The following is an 18,910-nucleotide window of genomic DNA, read 5'->3' as shown; positions in this document are numbered from 1 at the left end:
TTGGTTGGATCATCTACTTCAGGGCTGTCAACTTGTGGCCGGATGTGTCACATGCTAGCCATGCCCACACCTGGTTTAGCGAAGGGGGAAAAAGTCACGATATCACATGACAACGCAAGTTTGACACTCCTGATCTACTTGTTTTGCACTGCATTCACTTAATTCAACCCAGTGAAACAATCAATGCATGATGCGATTAGAGGCTGGTTGCAGAGCCTGATGCTGATATAACATAAAGGGTGCAACTGGTACAAAATCTCCAACTGGCTTCTGTGCATAAGGGAGGACTAAAACTTAGTTCAGCACCTGAACCACTGTACCACCCAATGTTATGGATAGCAATTGTTTGTTCTAAAATTGAGAGTTGTCATCAAATCTCTCCTGTACTTGTTATCTTCATGTGCTATATTCATTTATCAGGAAAAAAACTCTGATTTTAAATATAAAGTGAATGGAATGTAGTAGTAAATGTGCTATGTAAGCATTAGTCTCTGTTACAGCCTCAATAAAAATGACAAACGAAATAATAGCAAAATTGGCACAGGATTCCAGTGTGAGTTGTCTTCATTAAAGTAATCAGATCTAGCCATGATTTTAAAAAGCAGGATGTATACAATGTATACAAGCATGAAGCTAAGAAATGCCATGTAATCTTCTGTTTTCATTCTGGAAAAAGTGTATGCATATTAAACTTGTTAATTTTATGTAGTAAAATATTGATGGTGATACTGAAGACAATGAAATAAAAAGACCTAAGCATATGAGCCGCATTGAACACAACATCAAACTCTGTATTATCCAACTCAGCTGCTTTCTTGGCCATCTCTGCTGCTTCCATCAACCGAGATTCTTCTAACAGAAACTGGCCTGAAAAACAGATATTAACAATTACAGCATACATTACACTTTAATACTGACAGGGCTATATCACTCTATGAACGATAGTTTCCATAAATAGAAAAAAGATCATTTTTTGTTGGTTCTTCCTTCCCCCTTTCCAATTGTCAAATATGCTCCAAAAAGGAACAGCATGGGATACTGCAAAATCAAGAGTAAATCTGGGTAAAAAAATACATCCTTATTCTGAATTCTATTTGGGGAAGCCTCTGCTGAAGCAAAGAACCTTCTATGAACAGAAGGAAAAAATGCAGTACAATTATTTAATTTTCAAGTGGCTGTAACTTAAATATAAGTTTTAGAACAACTGAACAAAACATTATGCTTGTTGACAAGTTGAAGGACAGCAATTAATTACTGATTAATTTTAATTTGGTCTAGTTTCTTTTCAAAGCATTACAAAACATGCCAAAATACTCTCAGCATTCTAAGATCATTCTGATCCAGTTAAACTTACAATAAGAGAACAATTTGCATTGTGAATTATTAACTGCATGCTATGTTAACCAAAATGAACTAAGAAGAAAATTAAAAACATTAACAAAGAAAAACTCTGCAGGTTCAGCTAGAGAACACGCTACATGATCAGTTGTAAATTATATCAAGTGAGTGCATAATTACAGTCATTTATTGCAAATAATAAATTTTATTATAACACAGAAATATTACATGCTTTGCAATTATTAGGAAAATGTATTATTCAAAGGAAATTAACTCGAAATCTCAGCGGTTATTATTATAAAGAGTGTTATTTGGCAGAACTTTTCTGTCATTGTTTTGTGTCTGTTGCAGTATACTAAAAAGAATAAAATCTACCGGTAGTTCTCAATTTATGACCATAATTGGGAACAGAATTTCCACTGCTATGCAAGGCAATTGTTTAGTGGGTTGCACTTGATTTTTTGCCAACTGAAGTTATTAAGTGAATCTGGTTCCCCAATGACTATGCTTATAGGAAGCCAGCTGGAAGGTCATAAATGGTGATCACATGAGCCCAGGATGCTGCAACCATTGTAAACATGCGGGTTGCCTAGCAGCTGAATGTTGATCGCATGATTGCGGGAATGCTATGACAGTCATGAGTGCAAGGACCAGTCATGTCAGTTTTCTCAGTAGTAGTGTAACTTTAAACAGTCATGAAACAAATGGCTGTAAGTCAAGGACTATCTTATAAAGTTCTATGAACATACTGAATCATACTAAACAATCTGGGCATATACTGTTAACAGTAGCAGTGCTAAATGTTTCAAAACTGTTATCAAGCTATGGAATCAGATAAAATCAGCAGCAGAAACATGGAATTAGTGCTCCTTTATCAAAGTAACAACCTGTCATAAGAAGATCTCTGTAAGAATGTGATTCAGATAAGCACAAATACACTGCAGTAACTTGGAACACTAGAAAAAGGAAACAGGCTACCTGTACAATATCTTCCAACAAAATGAAAAGACACACAACTTTAGCAAAAAGTGCCTGAGCACACAACCTAATGTAGCACAACCAACAGAAGTTATGAAAAGGATAATACTGCCATATGTCAAAAACCTATCAGAAATAACCAACAGACTATTACACTCACACATTCACACTCACACAGAGTAACATATACATGCTGATTAGAATTTAGTGGCCTAAATTCTAATTGTCTACTTCTGTGCATCCTTCCATAATAGTTATGCCAGGGCAAGACCCCAAATGTACATCTATTTGTCTTTGCAAGGTAATTGATTTTAAAGAGCTTTCAATCATAAATGAAGCCTGATAGTTCTTTACAAAATATTTTATTTGAAATGTTTTGAACTTGAAATTCCTTATTTCAAGCTTGAAATAAACTGAAGATTTTATTTTAACTTAACTGAAGAGTTAAGTTAATACTATTATGATACTGATACTATTATGTCCTTACTGTAAATATTTTTAGTTTAAAGTGGTTCCACTTTGAGATTAAGACTTCCAGCATTCACAGAATAGTATAAAGAGTATGTGGAGTAAAGCTGAAACTACCAATAAATTATATATTTTAGCTTGAAAATACGTTTAAAGCTCAAAACATATATCAAAATGTTCTACCCAGCTTTACAGCTATTCACTAAACTTTCAAAAAGATTTCTGGAGGATTTCATCCTGCAGCATAATGGAAAAGTATAAGAGTCCTACAAAACACTTTTCTATACATAATAAAAATTAATTAGTAAAAGTAACCCACTTAAATATCGTGCACTTCACAAAGAACATTCTAATTTACAATTAATATTGATCACGAATAATTTTTTTTAGATGTCAACAGTCCCATTTACCAGTGTTCATCATTTATGTGGTTATATAGATTACTGATGAAAAATGGCAACTGGCCATATAAGCCTCAGTGGATTATTCAGATAATACTCTGCCAGTACTTTAAAATAAAATTTAAAAAAACACATTCATTCATAAAGAATTTTGTACAATAAAATAGAATCCAAAGGAACGAATTTATTGGCAAACTTACTTACCATAATGCATATAACAGTTTCCTTTCAAAGGATCCAACTGAATTGCCTTTAAGAAATATCTTTCTGCCTCTCTCTTGCGACCCTTAAGAAAGAAAAAGCAAAAACAGATTTTTGATACCAGTTTACAACTACTTATAAGCAAAGACCTACAACTGAGAAACTGAAACATTAATTTTACAGAATTAATGAATTAGCATAGTCCTACTAGAACATAAATCTCACTCTATTTTCTTCTGTTTAAATAATATATTTTCTATTACTACAAATAATGCTGATTATTTTTAGGTGAGTGTGATATGGAAAGACAAAAATGGACTTAGTTTGTTTAAGGACCGAGAACATTTCCTATACTTGAAATACAATTTGTAACTAGAGCAAGACCAAACAGAACTAGATGAAGAACTATATTTCACACCATATCAATGTATAACAGAAATAGGATTGATGTGGTTTTCCCCCCATGAGCATTACATATCCTGAGATTAAAGAAAGATGAGAAATCGGTGTGTTCTTTCTCATCAGGAACTGTTTGACTCTTACACAATTAGTGTGTGAGCATTTCCTGGCAATGTGTAGAGCAAAGTAACATTTCCATATAGCTTAGCCTTAGCTCAAATCATTTTTATTTACTGTTGGATCAGAAGACTATGGTTCTAGTAGAATGTTCCCCTCACTGTGCTCCCAATTGTGTACATGGAGCAAACAGAATTTCTAATATGAAGTACATAATCACTTCTATAGAATTTTCTATTGATAGGATTTCTCAGCAACAAATGCACAAAGTGAAAACTAGAAGCTAACTATGGATATTGTATAAGTGTGCTTGGAGATAGTAGTAATCATCTATCAATACACAAGCTTAAAACAAGATCCTATTCACATTGACAGAAGATAAATCTTGAATTGAGTAATGATTTCAATCAAACAGAGAGGATCAGTCTCCCCCAAAGCAGTCTATAAGCAAACTTCTGCATGGCATAGTTTTCTGCCAATTGATGCCTTTTCACAGATGATATGTCTAGTTTTAATATTTTATTGAGTACAACCAATATTTATATATTTTAATTGGAAGTGAAATATAACAAACATTCATACGACACTTAAAGGAATGAAAACAGCAATCAACAAGCTGGAAAAAAACTAGGTCTCTTGGCAAAACTACAATACTAATTTGGATTAGAGGATAAACAGGGCACATTAAAAATCAGAGTAGAGCATTCAAGTTATCATCCTCTTCTGGCAAGTTTCATGTCACAAAAAACATTCATCTGCAGGTCATCAAAACTGCAGTCTGAGACTGGAACACATTGCTAATCCTGACTGAATTACCATTTACATCTATTATGTCATGGTCTGAAACAGAGGAACACTATTAGTTTTAGACAGTTAATTATCATGCCTCATTGCACATTCAGTTTTTCTTCCTATTTCAAGAGAGGAGAGAATTCACTGGACTTCTTCTTTGCCCATTATGCTTCAGCCTTCAGAATTATCTCCATGAAATGAATAGCAATCCCAAACATTTTTCCATTCAGCTAGAACAGTGATAGTCTACCTGGTCCCTACCGCCCACTAGTGGGCGTTCCAGCTTTCATGGTGGGCGGTAGGGGTTTTGTCCCCTATATAAATCACCATTACTGTGGAACCAGTGGGCTGTTAGAGAAAATTTTACTACTAACAGAGATACAAAAGTGGGCGGTAGGTATAAAAAGGTTGACTACCCCTGAGCTAGAATGTTATAATTGGTTTCTCAAAATACTCTGCTTAAAACTGTTTTCAATCTCTTGTTAAGGTTTTATTCCCAGTGAAAGCAAGCTTTCCTTTTTCTGCTTCTTGTCATAGTGTTTAAGATTATATTTCTAATTTCATTTTGGGTTATTATTGTGATAGAACTGAAGATGCAATGAGTGCTTTTTCCCCTGACATGCATCATTTTATGCTTTGAAAAGGTAAGGGAAAATATATGTTACTTACTTGAACATTTTTGATCTGTATCATTAGCCCAAATAGCTCTGCGTAACCTTTATAGCCCAAGTAAAATGACAGTCCCTGATCTTAAGATGGCATTTTAAGGAACACAGTATTCAAAGAAAAAAAGGAATGAAGAGAAGACAGAAAAAAGGCTTGGATACTAATTGTTATATTTAAGAGTTTTAATTTTACATTTTGACAAGAAAGTCAAAAGTAGGCTCTTCTACTCTCTATCTGTAAAGGAATAAGGAATGGTTTTGAAGAACAGCAGGAAGGACTGCCAGTAGTACAATGATCAGATAAGCGAGGCTCCAGCCAAGAGCAAGAAACTAATTTGAAAGAACATCTCAGACAAGCGCTTCTCTAGCTTTCATGAAAGTGCAGCAAAGAGAAAGCACATTCAGACTTACAAGATTCTATTTTTAATTTGATTTATTTATTTGTATCCCACCTTTATTATTTTTACAAATAACTCAAGACAGCAAACATCTTCCCACAACAGCAACCCTTGTTGTTGTGGGAATATGTTCACTGTCTTCAGTTATTTGTAACTTAAATAATGTGGTGAGGTGATTTGGGCTGAGGGAGAGTAACCCAGCTGGCTTTCATGGCTCAGGTGGGAATTCACTATAGCTATAATGGAAGTGGCCCTGACCTATATGGCATTGGTTTCTTAACCTGGACCACCTTGTAAGGTTGATGCTACTTGTAATGTTATATGGAACTGAGGAGACCAAGCAAAGAGCTGCTGCCTAGGAAATGGTCAGATAAGAGGGAAAGTGGGTAGAGCAAAAGGCTCAGGAGGGACCCTTCCTAAGTTATTGGGCTCTAGAGGTGAAAGTGGGAGAACTGTACTTTCCAAACTTGCAAGATTCTACGTATGTAGTTTTACAATAAAATAGAAAGATTATCTGGATGTATTTCCTTCTGACCTACCTGGTAAGGAAGACCCTATCTCACTTTCAAGGTAGTTGAAAATAATTTGGCAGTGTTTCTAAACTTGTTTTAATGCTGCTGCTGAAGACTGTTTCGTAGCTACAGTTGATCTAGAATACAGTGCCTTATGAAGTGCCTGGTATGTTGAGATATGCTAATACGATATTGTAGCTGTATGAGCTGTACTGCCTGCTAATGAGCTTCTGGATACAATTCAGGTTGCTGGTTATCACTTATAAAGCCGGTCATAGCACAGGACCTTGTCATTTGAGAGAGTGCCAATTTTTTTAAATGTTTTTGCCTGTCTGGTAAGATTGAAAAGAATAGGTGTGGCCTAAATTCCCTTGATTAAACAATGTCATCTATAGAGACTTAGGAAGCATAAATTCTCTGTCATAGTACCTGCCTTCTGCAAATAGTAATCCATAAGGCTTACATTTATTGAAATTCTGAAAATCCCTGAAGATTTGTCTATTCTTGCAAGCCTTAGTGTAAGGGGGAACCCAAGTGCCTTTAGATTTTTCTTTTATTTTTGGGTTATTGTACATTATCCCACACATTATCTTAGCACATTATCTTCTGAATGTGCACGATCAGTTTCTTTGGGTTTTTTTATTTGTTTTGTTTTTATTTTAAATATGTTTTGCCCAGGTAGTTTGAACCTATAAGTTGTATACATACATGCATACAAGCAATAGGTATCCACCATTCTGAAATCTCCTTAGCTATACTTGGTTTTTTTGCCTAAATAATTCCCTTGAAATGTAATACTGATGGAGGTGTTCAAGAAGACTGCAGATTGCTAGAGAAATTACACCAAAACACAAAAAACACAAATATGCAGATATATTTTTTTAATATTTTTATAATTAACATAAACAAAGGAATTTAATATTCCAAATTTGAGAATTTCACTAAATACCCTTTTCTTCTGAGAAAAAAGTGTGTATGTGTGTATGTATGTGTGCGTGCATATGAATGTATACACAGCATAAATACATGTGTATGTGTATATGTATATGTGTGTATATATGTGTGTGTGTGTGTGTGTGTGTGTATGTATATGTATGTATGTATATGTGTGTGTATATGTATGTTTATACACACACACACACACCAGATTTATTTAGAATGTTTGAAATGTTTTAAACTTTTAATAAGGAAGCTGGAATAGCTGTTCCTTTACTCGACTCCATAACCTTATAAAACAGTCATTTCATCAGCTTGAATGCTGTTTGATATTTAAAAATATCATATTTTAAATATTTTAAAGGTAATTTATTATATGATTACTATTACATGATTTAAAAATAATAAAACAACAATGTAAGTATGTTACAGGCATGTTTTTTAATATCATTTTTGTACTACAGGAAATATAGATTTCATGGATTCAGAGTTAAATTTTGTTCCCTTTTAAACAAGTTTCAAACAGACTTAAATATAGTTATATTGTTAATTACCACTGCACATTTTTGATGATTGCTTGACCACTGTTATTTTTATGCTTTTCAAGTTCTAATGTTATTTCTGAATACGAAGAGATAGAAAATATTTTCACTAGTTATTACACATTAACAGAAATAGATTTTAACACTTACAGGATAGTCAGAAGTAGTTTCTGCATAGAGTTACACAGTGTGGGATTTTATGGCTTCATAAATATGCATAATTCATTACCATGTATTTATTCAACATTAGTACAAGAGTCCCCTTTTGATTTTAAATTAATATATCTAGTTTAGGTATCTGCCTTATTAATTATCTTTCATTTATGAGAAAGCTAACAATAGCAACATCTATTCACAAAATGCATTTAATGTAACATGAGAAGGTTCCTGTGATTAAATACAAATTAGTTCACACATTTATTTTCCTCTTGAATACATCCTGCAATTCTATCTTAATAATGATAATGAAGGTACCATCCATCCTTTTATCTATCTTCTTATCTTTACTACCCACTTTTTTACTCCACTCAAGCTCAGATTCAGTTATCTGAGCACAAGTAAGGAAATAGATTGGGGTGTCCAACTCACGGCAACACGGTGGAGTCACGTGACATATAGGATTTCCATTTGCTAAACCAGGCGGAGGCGGGGCCAGCACATGACACGCGCCACAAGTGTGACACCCCTGAAATAGATACTTCTTTTTGTTTACTTCCAAGCAAGCATTGGGAAGTGTTAATATGATTCTAGTATAAAAAGATGATAGATTCCAATAGAAGAGGAATATAAAGTTTAACTCTACATCCCCTGTTGTGGTCTTGATTAAAACCATATGTTCTTTATCTGAATGTTGCATTAATGGGTGGGAGAAATTGATATTTCAAATACAAGCAATTGGGAATTCAGGAGGAAGGGCCAGGATATATTTGTACTATTTCCTGATTGGATCCCTACAAGTGTGTATGTGTGTGCATTTTGATCATAATTGGCATGGTTAATATAGTAAAATTAGTTTTGAATAATCTTATAAAAATCCACATATGCTTTCAGGTAATTACTTGTACCTTTTTAAAAAATCTAACTCAGTTTACAACGTTTTTCACTTTAAAAAAAAAATCTTTTCAGGCAAGCAAGACACATATATAGACAAGGTTAAGCTTAGGTGTGACAGTTGCATTTAAAAATGTGTGTTCTGCCAAAATAGCCTTGAGGCAAGCAGGCAGGCAGGCATGTGGGGGAGGGAGGGGGGGAGGGAGGGAGAGAGAGAGAGAGAGAGAGAGAGAGAGAGAGAGACCTATTGCTCCAAATACTGTATCTACTAAATTAAGAAAATTCTTACTCTGGATATTGTTTTGTTTGTGGTTTCCTCTGAAAATATATATGCTTAAACAGCTGTTTATGTGTATCTGAGCCATTTAAATAAATGAAGTACTACTCATATTTAACAGGAAACCAACATCAGATTGGTATCTTATACCTGGGAAACTTTGGTTCTTTGAAACATGTCTGAACTATAATCTTCTTCAAATATTCATCAGGAAAAAAAATGATGGGAATATTTTTTTCTGATCCCATGTCAAAATTTCTCCTTTGGCAGAAATACGTAGTTTATAATGAGGATGTAATTAGCTGGATCTAATCCTGTGGAAAATTGTAATTAGGTTCAGATAACAAAGAGGAGCGGAAAGGGAGAAGAATGAGGGGGAAGATGCTGCTACCTTATAGAAAAAGGCTTAGTTTCAGCTATTGAACCAATGAGTTCAAAAGGAATGTTTTTAAATAAACAAAAAGCAACATGGATATAATTATTGCAATGGATTCTTTATGACCAAAATATACCTTTTTAAGTAATGGAAAAGTCACAAGAGCCCAGGAGGCATCTAAATGTCCTTATTATTGAGATTAAAATCTTTTGTCAAAAATTGGTGTTAGCACTAGTTACAGGCATCCAAAACCACTTCCAAAAATAGATTTGTTTTTCAAGACTCAAGCAGGGAAGAAAAGAGTTTTTCCTTCCAATCATGCTCTAATCCCATAATTATAACTTCCCTGGAAGCTTCAATTTGGTTTTTTTTAAAGGATAATGAGGTCAAATGCAAAGATGCATTAAGTGTCGGGTATAGTTATCCCCAAACATACAATTCGAGCACAGGTATTTATAACGGTCTTCTTCAATTACACATTGACAATATATGAAGTCATGACTTAAATGGTGTAAAAAGAAAAAAAAATCACCATCATAGGAAACTTGTCACTCCTCTGGCATCTAACAGGGTAGACATAAAATAGGTAATAATGTGTCAGTCTCTTCAGAAGACCAAGTCTTGCGGCATCTTCTTGATGCATTTATTATTTACATTTGTGAATTGTATAAATCATTCTACAGTTTTTTTCAATCTGCAACAGATATGCCATAACAAATTTGTCATCCCCCGTAATTTTTAGCTGTAAGCAATTCATTCATATTAGATTCATATTAGGAATTCAGGACTGATAATTATTCTAGCATCTACACTGAAATTGCCGGATACAATTCTGTAGATGAACAGCTCAGGATTGTCTACAACAATGGTTCTCAACCTTTTCTTTACCATGGACCTCCTTTAAATATCTTTTGTGACCACAGACTATGGCTATGGATCCCCAAGACTCAAGATTTAAATCATACCATTTTTTTAAGGCCTCACAGTCCATGGACCACAGGTTGAAAACCACTAGTCTACAATATCTTCTAATTATTCATCTGGCTAAGCGTACAGCACCTTTGTATGCTTTCAAATCAATATTCCTTCCTTTTTTTGAAATTTTCTTGAAAACATTTTTTTTAGGTCAAATTGCCCTTGCCTTTTTTTTTTTTTTTTTTTTGCAGCTGAGAGAGAATCCTGTCCCAAAGTCACCCAGCTGGTTTCTGCCTAAGGCAAGACTAGAATTCATGACCTCCCATTTTCTAGTCCTGTATTTTTAACCACTATACCACTATATTGGCTCTCATTCATACAGCTTAACCACTAATTTTTCATTCACTTACCCTTGCAGCAAAAATACATTTTTACAAATAAATTTATAATACCTGGCTTACAAAGTATTTTTTGCAGCTGACTACATACAGTGTAAATTATAGTTTCACCTACCATTCTGCTACAGTATAGATTTAATCAAATTTAGTATTTTAAAACACATTATTCTATCTTCCTTTTCTACATATTAGCCTAAAATATATACTGTAGATTTTAATCAAACTTAAATCTTTATAAATCCAAGGAAATGACAAATGCAATATAGAACCAGATAAAATTTATATTCTAAAAAAAAGAAAATAAGCAACACTAGCAAAACAACCCTACTGTGTAAGACAAACTTATGGTTCTACATATGCAGACGGGGACTTGTCCCATAAGCTTCAGATAAATGATGAAAGTAGCATTATTTGCAATTGTAAGAAACAGTGAACAAAAAATATAATATTTTGAAGTGCAACAAATCGATAAACAACATTTTTCAAAAGAAGTAGGCAAAAATTTTAAGTAGCAATATAATATATATCATACTGAAAATGAAACACAGGTCTTTTACATTTAAATGAATTAAAAGGAGTGGAACATTTTGTTCAGAGTATTAGGGCAAAAAAACCAACCCAAAACCATTGAAATTACTATTTAATTATCAAAGAACAAAATAGGCTAATTCACATATAAAGAAAAACTAGAAAGACAGCAAATTACCCAGATAATACCCAGATAACCTCAACATACGTTTTGTCTACTGTTCCAGTTGGAAAAGCCATTCCTAATTTAGTGTATTATAGATGCATCATCACCATCCTGAATTAATTCACTGAAGGATGAAAGTCTCTTTACTGACTACATTAGTTCAGTGCAACTTGGTAGATCTTTTAAAAAAAATTTATTCTTTAAAAACAAAAAATACAAAGATCTCATTTCCATTAACAGTTATTGTGTCATTGTAAATACATGTTTCTTATTTTGTGACTATACATTATTTGTATCCTTATCCTTCACCCATTCGTACCACCTCTCCCATGTCGCATAGTATTCTCGATCCTCTTTGCCTTTCAGTTCCATAGTGAATTTATCTAGTTCAGCACAGTCCATTATTTTTTGAATCAAAACTTCATCTGGTGGTATTTTATCACTCTTCCAATTTTGTGCTAACGTGAATCTTGCTGCAGTTAAGATGTATACAATAAGGTATCTTTTATCTTTACTCAAATTCCCTTTGATCATACCTAATAAAAATGTTTCGGGTTCCAAATTCAATTTATATTTTGTAATCTCAAAAAGCCATCTCTGTATTTTCTTCCAGTATTTTTTGACCTATATACATTGCTACCACATATGGAAAAAACAACTTGGTAGATTTTGGGGGCTTCCGTGTCTAAGGCTGAGAAAGACTGTCCCAAATCACCCAGTTGGCTTCCATGGCTATGGGTGGATTACAATCTGAGTATACCTGCACTTACTGCAGCACCCTAACCACAACAATACAGTGGCTCTCACCCTAAAGAGGTAAGGAGTGAGAATTTCCTAATATGGCCTAAATCTTCTGGTAGTCTAATGCATGTGGAAGGACAGAAATTTGGAGAAAGATATAGGAAAATACTGACAAATAGTATACATTTTAAATCTGTCAATATCGTTTATTTTATATATCTCCCTAGTAGATGGATTGTGAACAACAATTGAATGGTTTCCAAAGGTGATCTCAAGATAGAGATCCTAGCTTGAATAGAATAGGAAAAAAGAGATTTACTGATGTTAGTGTAATATTTTATGCAAAGAAATAGTGAGATGAGTATGTATGTGACAAATATGTGACAGATAGGATTGTTTTTCTCTTGTTAAAAAATTGCTATTTTCCAGGTAGTTTTCTTACCGTTAAAGCAAGAAGTTTCCCATATGTGAGATGAGCTGGAATGTGATCAGTTTTAGAGTGCAGTGATTCCACATACCAATGTTCTGCTTCAGAGAATCTGCTAAGTCTCATATAGGCCTCTCCTACAAAGCAGAATAGGAAACCATAAAATATATTAATAGAACATACAAACTGATAAAAGCAATTTATGTATTTTACATATAAATATGTAAATACATGTATGTGTGTTTATAAAATAAAATACAAATTAATTTATATTTATAATTTATATGGCATATGTAATATTACATAGTAGTATATTATTATTTTATTATTATGTGTAGTGGAATGTTACCAACAGAATATGTATGATATTACTATAATATATAAACATCTCACATAAATATCTCTTAAAAACCTTGAGTCAACTTGCAGTAAAACAAATATAGATTAAGAATTTTTAAGACTAAGGTTTTATCATTGACTTCTTTAAATATGAATTTTATGTCTGGAGAAAATTCCCAATAGATGTTTGTGGATGCTTATCTTTGAAACATAAGACTGGATAACAACAATAAGACTGGATTTTCCAAGAAGCTTAATATGGATGGAAATTGCATTAGTGATAACATGAGTCAAGAGAGTCTTATAATTTCTCGGAGACTGAATCAGCTTGGCTTGCTCTAACTGTCAGGAGCAAAACTACCACAAAACAGCTGTGTTAAGTTAGATGAACATTCACATGTTTAAAATTTCACACTTCATCCTATAAAAATGCCTACAATATCCAGAAGGATCAATATGAAAGAATTCCTACTGTTTTCAAATATGATTAATAGTTGAAATGTTTCCAATTAGTAACGGATAAAACCTTATACTTTAAAAGATTTATTTATTTACTGTACTTAATTCAGATATACTGTCATTATTCTATTACTTTGTGCTTAATTACTTTTCTCATAAGTAAAGACAAAAACGAAGTCTAAACCAGATGATCTCTGTGTGAAGAACATTTCTTGCATAAGCTTCTTTGAATAAAGTTTTCCAGGAAAATCAAGACTTGGGAAAATCATCATGAATCAAGGAAACAAAATAGATGGTAACTTCCTAATCAGCAATTGCTGTACTAAAAAAAAGTTAAGTTTACACAATTCTTTATGGTATTTCAGTCTACTCAGTTCTATCATGCTTTGACTCGAGAAAAACTCACAAAGTTTAATTTATATTAGCAATATAATACAGAGAAATATTATGTTTATTGATAACTAATTTTGGCATTTTCTATAACCATGTTGGCGAATCACTTCTGGCACGCAGAGCCATTTCCCTCGGCACGTGAGACGTCACCTGGAAGAGATCCACTGTGCATGCGCGTGCCTCTGTCTGAAAGCTTATTGTCGGGTATCTGGCATGCATGTGCAGGGGGCGGAGGGATGTGTGTGGCAGACATGCACACATGTGCAGGGATGCGCTGCGCATGAGGGGGAATCACGTGCGCATATGTGCGAGGGGGAATCACACGTGCATGTGCAGAGAGACGTGGCGCACAATGGGGAAACATGCGCAGATGTGCAGAGCATGAGGGGGGTCACGCACACATGTGCAGGACACGTGGGGAGGCCAGCACACATTGCCTTCTGGGTGCTGGCACACGAACGCATGCAATTATTGACACAGGAACTGAAAAAGGTTAGCCACCACTGTTCTATAAGAAAGAAGTTTCCAATTCTCTAAAAAAAACAAAAGCAAGATGACTAGTAGCCAGAATTTCTTTTTCCCTTTTGTACCATAGGATTTTTATTCATCTGTTCAATAGTTTCAACCTCTGTTAGTGAGAAATTATTTCAATTGTTGGATATATTAATTAAAAAAGAATGACAGCATATCACATTATTTTTGAGGAGTTGTGATTAAGAAGATGAGTTGGAAATCTGAACTGTTATAAAGTGAACTCCGTATTTTAAAAGTAACCAAGGATGACATGAAATAGATTTCATTCAGTGTTATCAAACTTCTAAATTATTAAGATTAAATTTAATTAATTAAATTTAAGCCATACAATTATTTCAGCTAGGACATCTAGGTATAATTTGATGACTACTTTACTATACTTTACATCAGATCATACTTTACATATATCAGACCAATATAGGTTTAGGGATGGGGTTTTTTGTAACAATTATTTTATTTGGTATGCTCTAATATCTAACCATGGTACACAACCTTTTTAATCACTAAATTTACAGGAGTCAGATTTCAGACAGGTACTGTGGTATTATGCATGGGTTTTAGGGAAGTGGAGAAAAGTTGCCCATCAGATGATAATGAAGAAATTATGATGATGGGTCTTAACATTCAGTCGATGGGAACTGATATGGATCTCTACATCGATACCCATCAAAGCTTACACCTTTGAAAAAAATGGCATCAAGGCAACCATTTTTAATTTAAACTCATAGAACAATTTCAACAGGTATTGGACAAGAAATATTGCCTTTAAGTTGCAGGTAGGTGAATTCAATTTAAATGTAAAAAAAAAAAATCCTTAACAATAAGAGCAGTATGAACGTGAAACCAGTTGCTAATAGGCATGGTCTTTCCTTTATTGGATATATTTAAGGAGAAACTAAAGTATCCAGGAAGGGATATGGTGGCTCAGTGGCTAAGACGCTGAGCTTGTCGATCAGAAAAGTTGGCAGTTTGAATCCCTAGTACCGCATAACGGAGTGAGCTCCCGTTACTTTTCCCAGCTTCTGCCAACCTAGCAGTTTGAAACCATGCAAAAATGCAAGTAGAAAAATAGGGACCACTTTGGTGGGAAAGTAACATTGTTCTGTGTGCCATTCGCGTTTAGTTGTACCAGCCACATGACCACGGAGACGTCTTCAGACAGCGCTGGCTCTTCAGCTTTGTAACAGAAATGAGCACCATCCCCTAAAGCCGGATACATCTAGCACATTTGTGCAAGGGGAACTTTCACCTTTTATAAGATTTTTGGGAGCTTGTTCTTTTTTTTTGTCCTTTGCTCACGAAGCGTGAGACAGCCAAAATATGTGGACATAATCAATTGGTACATGAAACTTACTGACGAGCAAAAAAAAATTGGCTAGCCAAAACAAGAATAAAGTTTTATTTTCACATTAAACAGGAAGTTGGGCTTGGTGTCTAAATGGCTGTCCAATAAAATTTGCATATGTTTATATGTCACAAAATCTTCATTAATGTGTGATTCTTATAGCCATTATGATAAATCAAAGAGAAAGCTTTGTTTAAAAGGAACTATTAACCCATTTAAAATTTAAATGAAGATTTTCAACATGCTGGATTATTTGTACAATTATTTGGATAAAGTGAACTGGGAGGGAGGGGAAGGGTAGGGGTTAGGCTGAGGGAGGGAAGGAGAGAGAGAGAGTGGGAGAGAGGAAGGGAGAGAGGGAGGGAGAGAAAGAGAGAAGATGCCACAATTGAGTCTGGGTTACTGCAATTCTCTTTGGCCATGTGAATTTGGAATTATTGTAGTCATAGCACCAAGGTGTAAAAGACATGTTTTAGCCTATGTGAATTAGTAAGTCTTTAATCAGCTATAAATCAGTTTTAAAAACCCATTCTTAGTGCCCATATTGTGGCTATGAAACAATTGTTTGAAAATATTTGGCAAACCTTATCTGTTTTTAGAATCTGGATTATATTTGGATAATAATGTATTATTTTAAATTTGTTTTTCTTTGTTCACAGCACTTTATGAATATATAGGGAAAAGCTACACAGACTTTTTTATTCATTAATTGTTCTCATTTATACATTTGAAGCTGTCTATGGTGATATGGGGTAAGCTACAAATGTAAAGCTTGAAGATTTAATCAGAGCCAAAAACATAATAAATGAAATTCTTTGGTAAATGCCCAATATTGGCAGAAATACAAAATTATGTGCAAGAAAATTAACACAAATATTTTTAGATGTTTGCTTAGACTCACCCATCATATTATATAAACTCTGTGGTGCAAACTGTCTTGGCATTTTCTGTATCGCCTCTTTGTAAACTATAAGGGCATCCTATGACAAAGTGTTGAGAAACATGTCATTACAACATCAAATTCAGAAGCATAAATGTAATATAAAATAATGAAAAAGCCTTTGTTAATTGTAACAGGAAATAGGCATTTAATAGTTAATATTACATATTTAATAATGTATAATGATGAATCTCATGACATCTTGATTTCTGTATAAGCATATGCATAAAAATGTATTAGTCTCTAAGGTGGTACCAAACTGCAGTTTGTGCTGCAAAACATTAACATGGAAAACTTCAATCTACATAAAAATTATACAGTTGAGACAGTAAAACAGAACAATTTTCAATATTCAGACTTGCCCAGTTAAGAATGGGAAAAGAAAAGAAAATTTCCTAAAACACATTCTGTAATAATCACAATGATACTTTTCCACCTGCCAATAATAATACTGTTACTACTTTGGATAAAGTTACACTGGTCATATTCTAGGTTTAAGATTTAAAAGCCTTCTAGATTTAAGAGAAAACACATATATGTCAGGTCAAACTACTGTCGTTTTTTTATCATTACCTATTCTTAAAATGAAGCTATACATTACTTGAAGCTGTCAAATTGTACACTTTGTTGTATGTTTCTACTGTATGAATGATGGACTGAACAATTTGATTTATACAGCTGCCCATCTCACACAGATGACTCTGGTGGCTTCATGATGTTGGTATTATACCCTAAATACGTAAGAACTTTTTTTTTGTTTTACTAGAGGAAAAAAGTACATTAAACCATATCAGAAAATGCCATTATTTTCATGTCCATACAGTATATCATTTCCAAAAGGATAACTGCTAATGAATAAATTACTATTGCACCATATACTATAATAAATGTTTTCCTAGTAAACTAGTTCATAAAGTATAGCTGCTACCATCTCACTAGTACTCGACTCTATCAGTCATCATACTGAGTAATAACCTAGAAAAAGACATAAATTGTTAGATTCTAAATGTATTAAGAAAAACTTGTCAGAACTCATGCTTTCTTTACTGTCTAAAATATAAGATGTAGATACTATGTTTGACACTATGATGCAATCTTTAATACCAATAATTCTAGGTACCTTGGTTGAAATCCCAAAATATCTGGAGCACTACTTGAACAGTATTGGCATTGACAAAATCACCATGAATCAATTGCAAAAGGCAGCTTTAATTGGAGCAGTTTACATCCTGAGATGATACCTTTAACACTATCTAACAATAACACCTGCCTACTGCAGATCCTTGGGAAGGAATTGATAAGTGGATTTTTAATTCAGTCTAAACATCTGGCTGACTATATGAAGGAACCATGATAATAATTTATTCAATTTATATACTACCCAACTCCCAGACAGCCAATAGCTAATTCTAATATAGAAGTAGAGGCTTCTAAAAAACAACACAATTATATTAAGGTTATAAGATGGCTGCTATGTTGTTGTAAAATCTTACCTCATATTGTCCTTGTTCATGGTAAAGTTTCCCTAGGTTATAAAGGCAGCTGGTAACAGAACTCTTATGAGCATGAGGATCTTTTAGGTTTTCATCAGGAATCTCTGAACACTTCAAAAATGTCTTCTTGGCATCCTCAGCCTTGCCTTGATTCATTAAGATGATGCCAGTATTTAAATAAGCAGCTGAAAAAAAGAAAGGGAAATGTAGCTATTGTACATTCATACACACTCTTATTATATTTGAAGTTATTTAAAACCAGAAAAGATAGATAATTATAGGTTGACAGTTTCTTCAAATCTAGATTGGTCCAGATTCATTTTTTAAGCTTGCTATGATTGAATTATCTTTCATTAAAGTCATCGATTATCCATACTAATTCTACAGCAATTCAAGACTTTCTTTATAAGATATTGATGTCTTTAATAACTGCCATAGGAAACAGATTGCTAATTAAAGAAAAAAATGAGTTCCATCACAACAAAACATTAAAACTGGAATTTCATTAGAATTAATTGAATTGTCAGCCAAGGTGATTTCTTCTTTAATGGTTCTTCAGAACAGTTTTGTCATAATCATAAAAAGAGGTCAAATACCCCAATTCATTAGATTTGAGAGTTGGTAGTTTCAGTAGAAACAATGACTGCGGAACAAGGTAATCTTATGTAAATTAAAGCCTTTTGGATCTAGGAAGATGGCAGAGTAACTAAAATTGCTTTATTGCTTGAATGTAACATCTTCAGCTTTCTCTAGAGAAGGAAATGTTAGACACTCTCATCAAT

General features: G+C 33.6%; 1 protein-coding gene across 2 annotated transcripts in view; it reads right to left on the bottom strand.

The window, feature by feature from the left end:
- The window catches only part of TMTC2 (transmembrane O-mannosyltransferase targeting cadherins 2), a 205,555-nt gene that overhangs the window by 27,514 nt on the left and 159,131 nt on the right, over positions 1-18,910 (bottom strand). For both annotated transcript variants that reach the window (XM_026667680.2, XM_087968041.1), the window contains 5 exons: positions 18,129-18,313; positions 16,597-16,675; positions 12,641-12,762; positions 3,390-3,471; positions 753-867 (listed from right to left, as the gene is read on the bottom strand). In XM_026667680.2, coding sequence (XP_026523465.1) covers positions 753-867; positions 3,390-3,471; positions 12,641-12,762; positions 16,597-16,675; positions 18,129-18,313 — 583 coding nt within the window. The remainder of the gene's footprint in view (positions 1-752; positions 868-3,389; positions 3,472-12,640; positions 12,763-16,596; positions 16,676-18,128; positions 18,314-18,910) is intronic.

Source organism: Notechis scutatus, chromosome 6 (genome assembly GCF_049901735.1).
Source record: "Notechis scutatus isolate UNSWTSFEM ecotype Mainland chromosome 6, rNotScu1.2, whole genome shotgun sequence".
Lineage (NCBI taxonomy): Eukaryota > Metazoa > Chordata > Lepidosauria > Squamata > Elapidae > Notechis > Notechis scutatus.
Note: the sequence above shows the minus strand (reverse complement) of the source record. Positions and strands in the feature narration are given on the sequence as shown.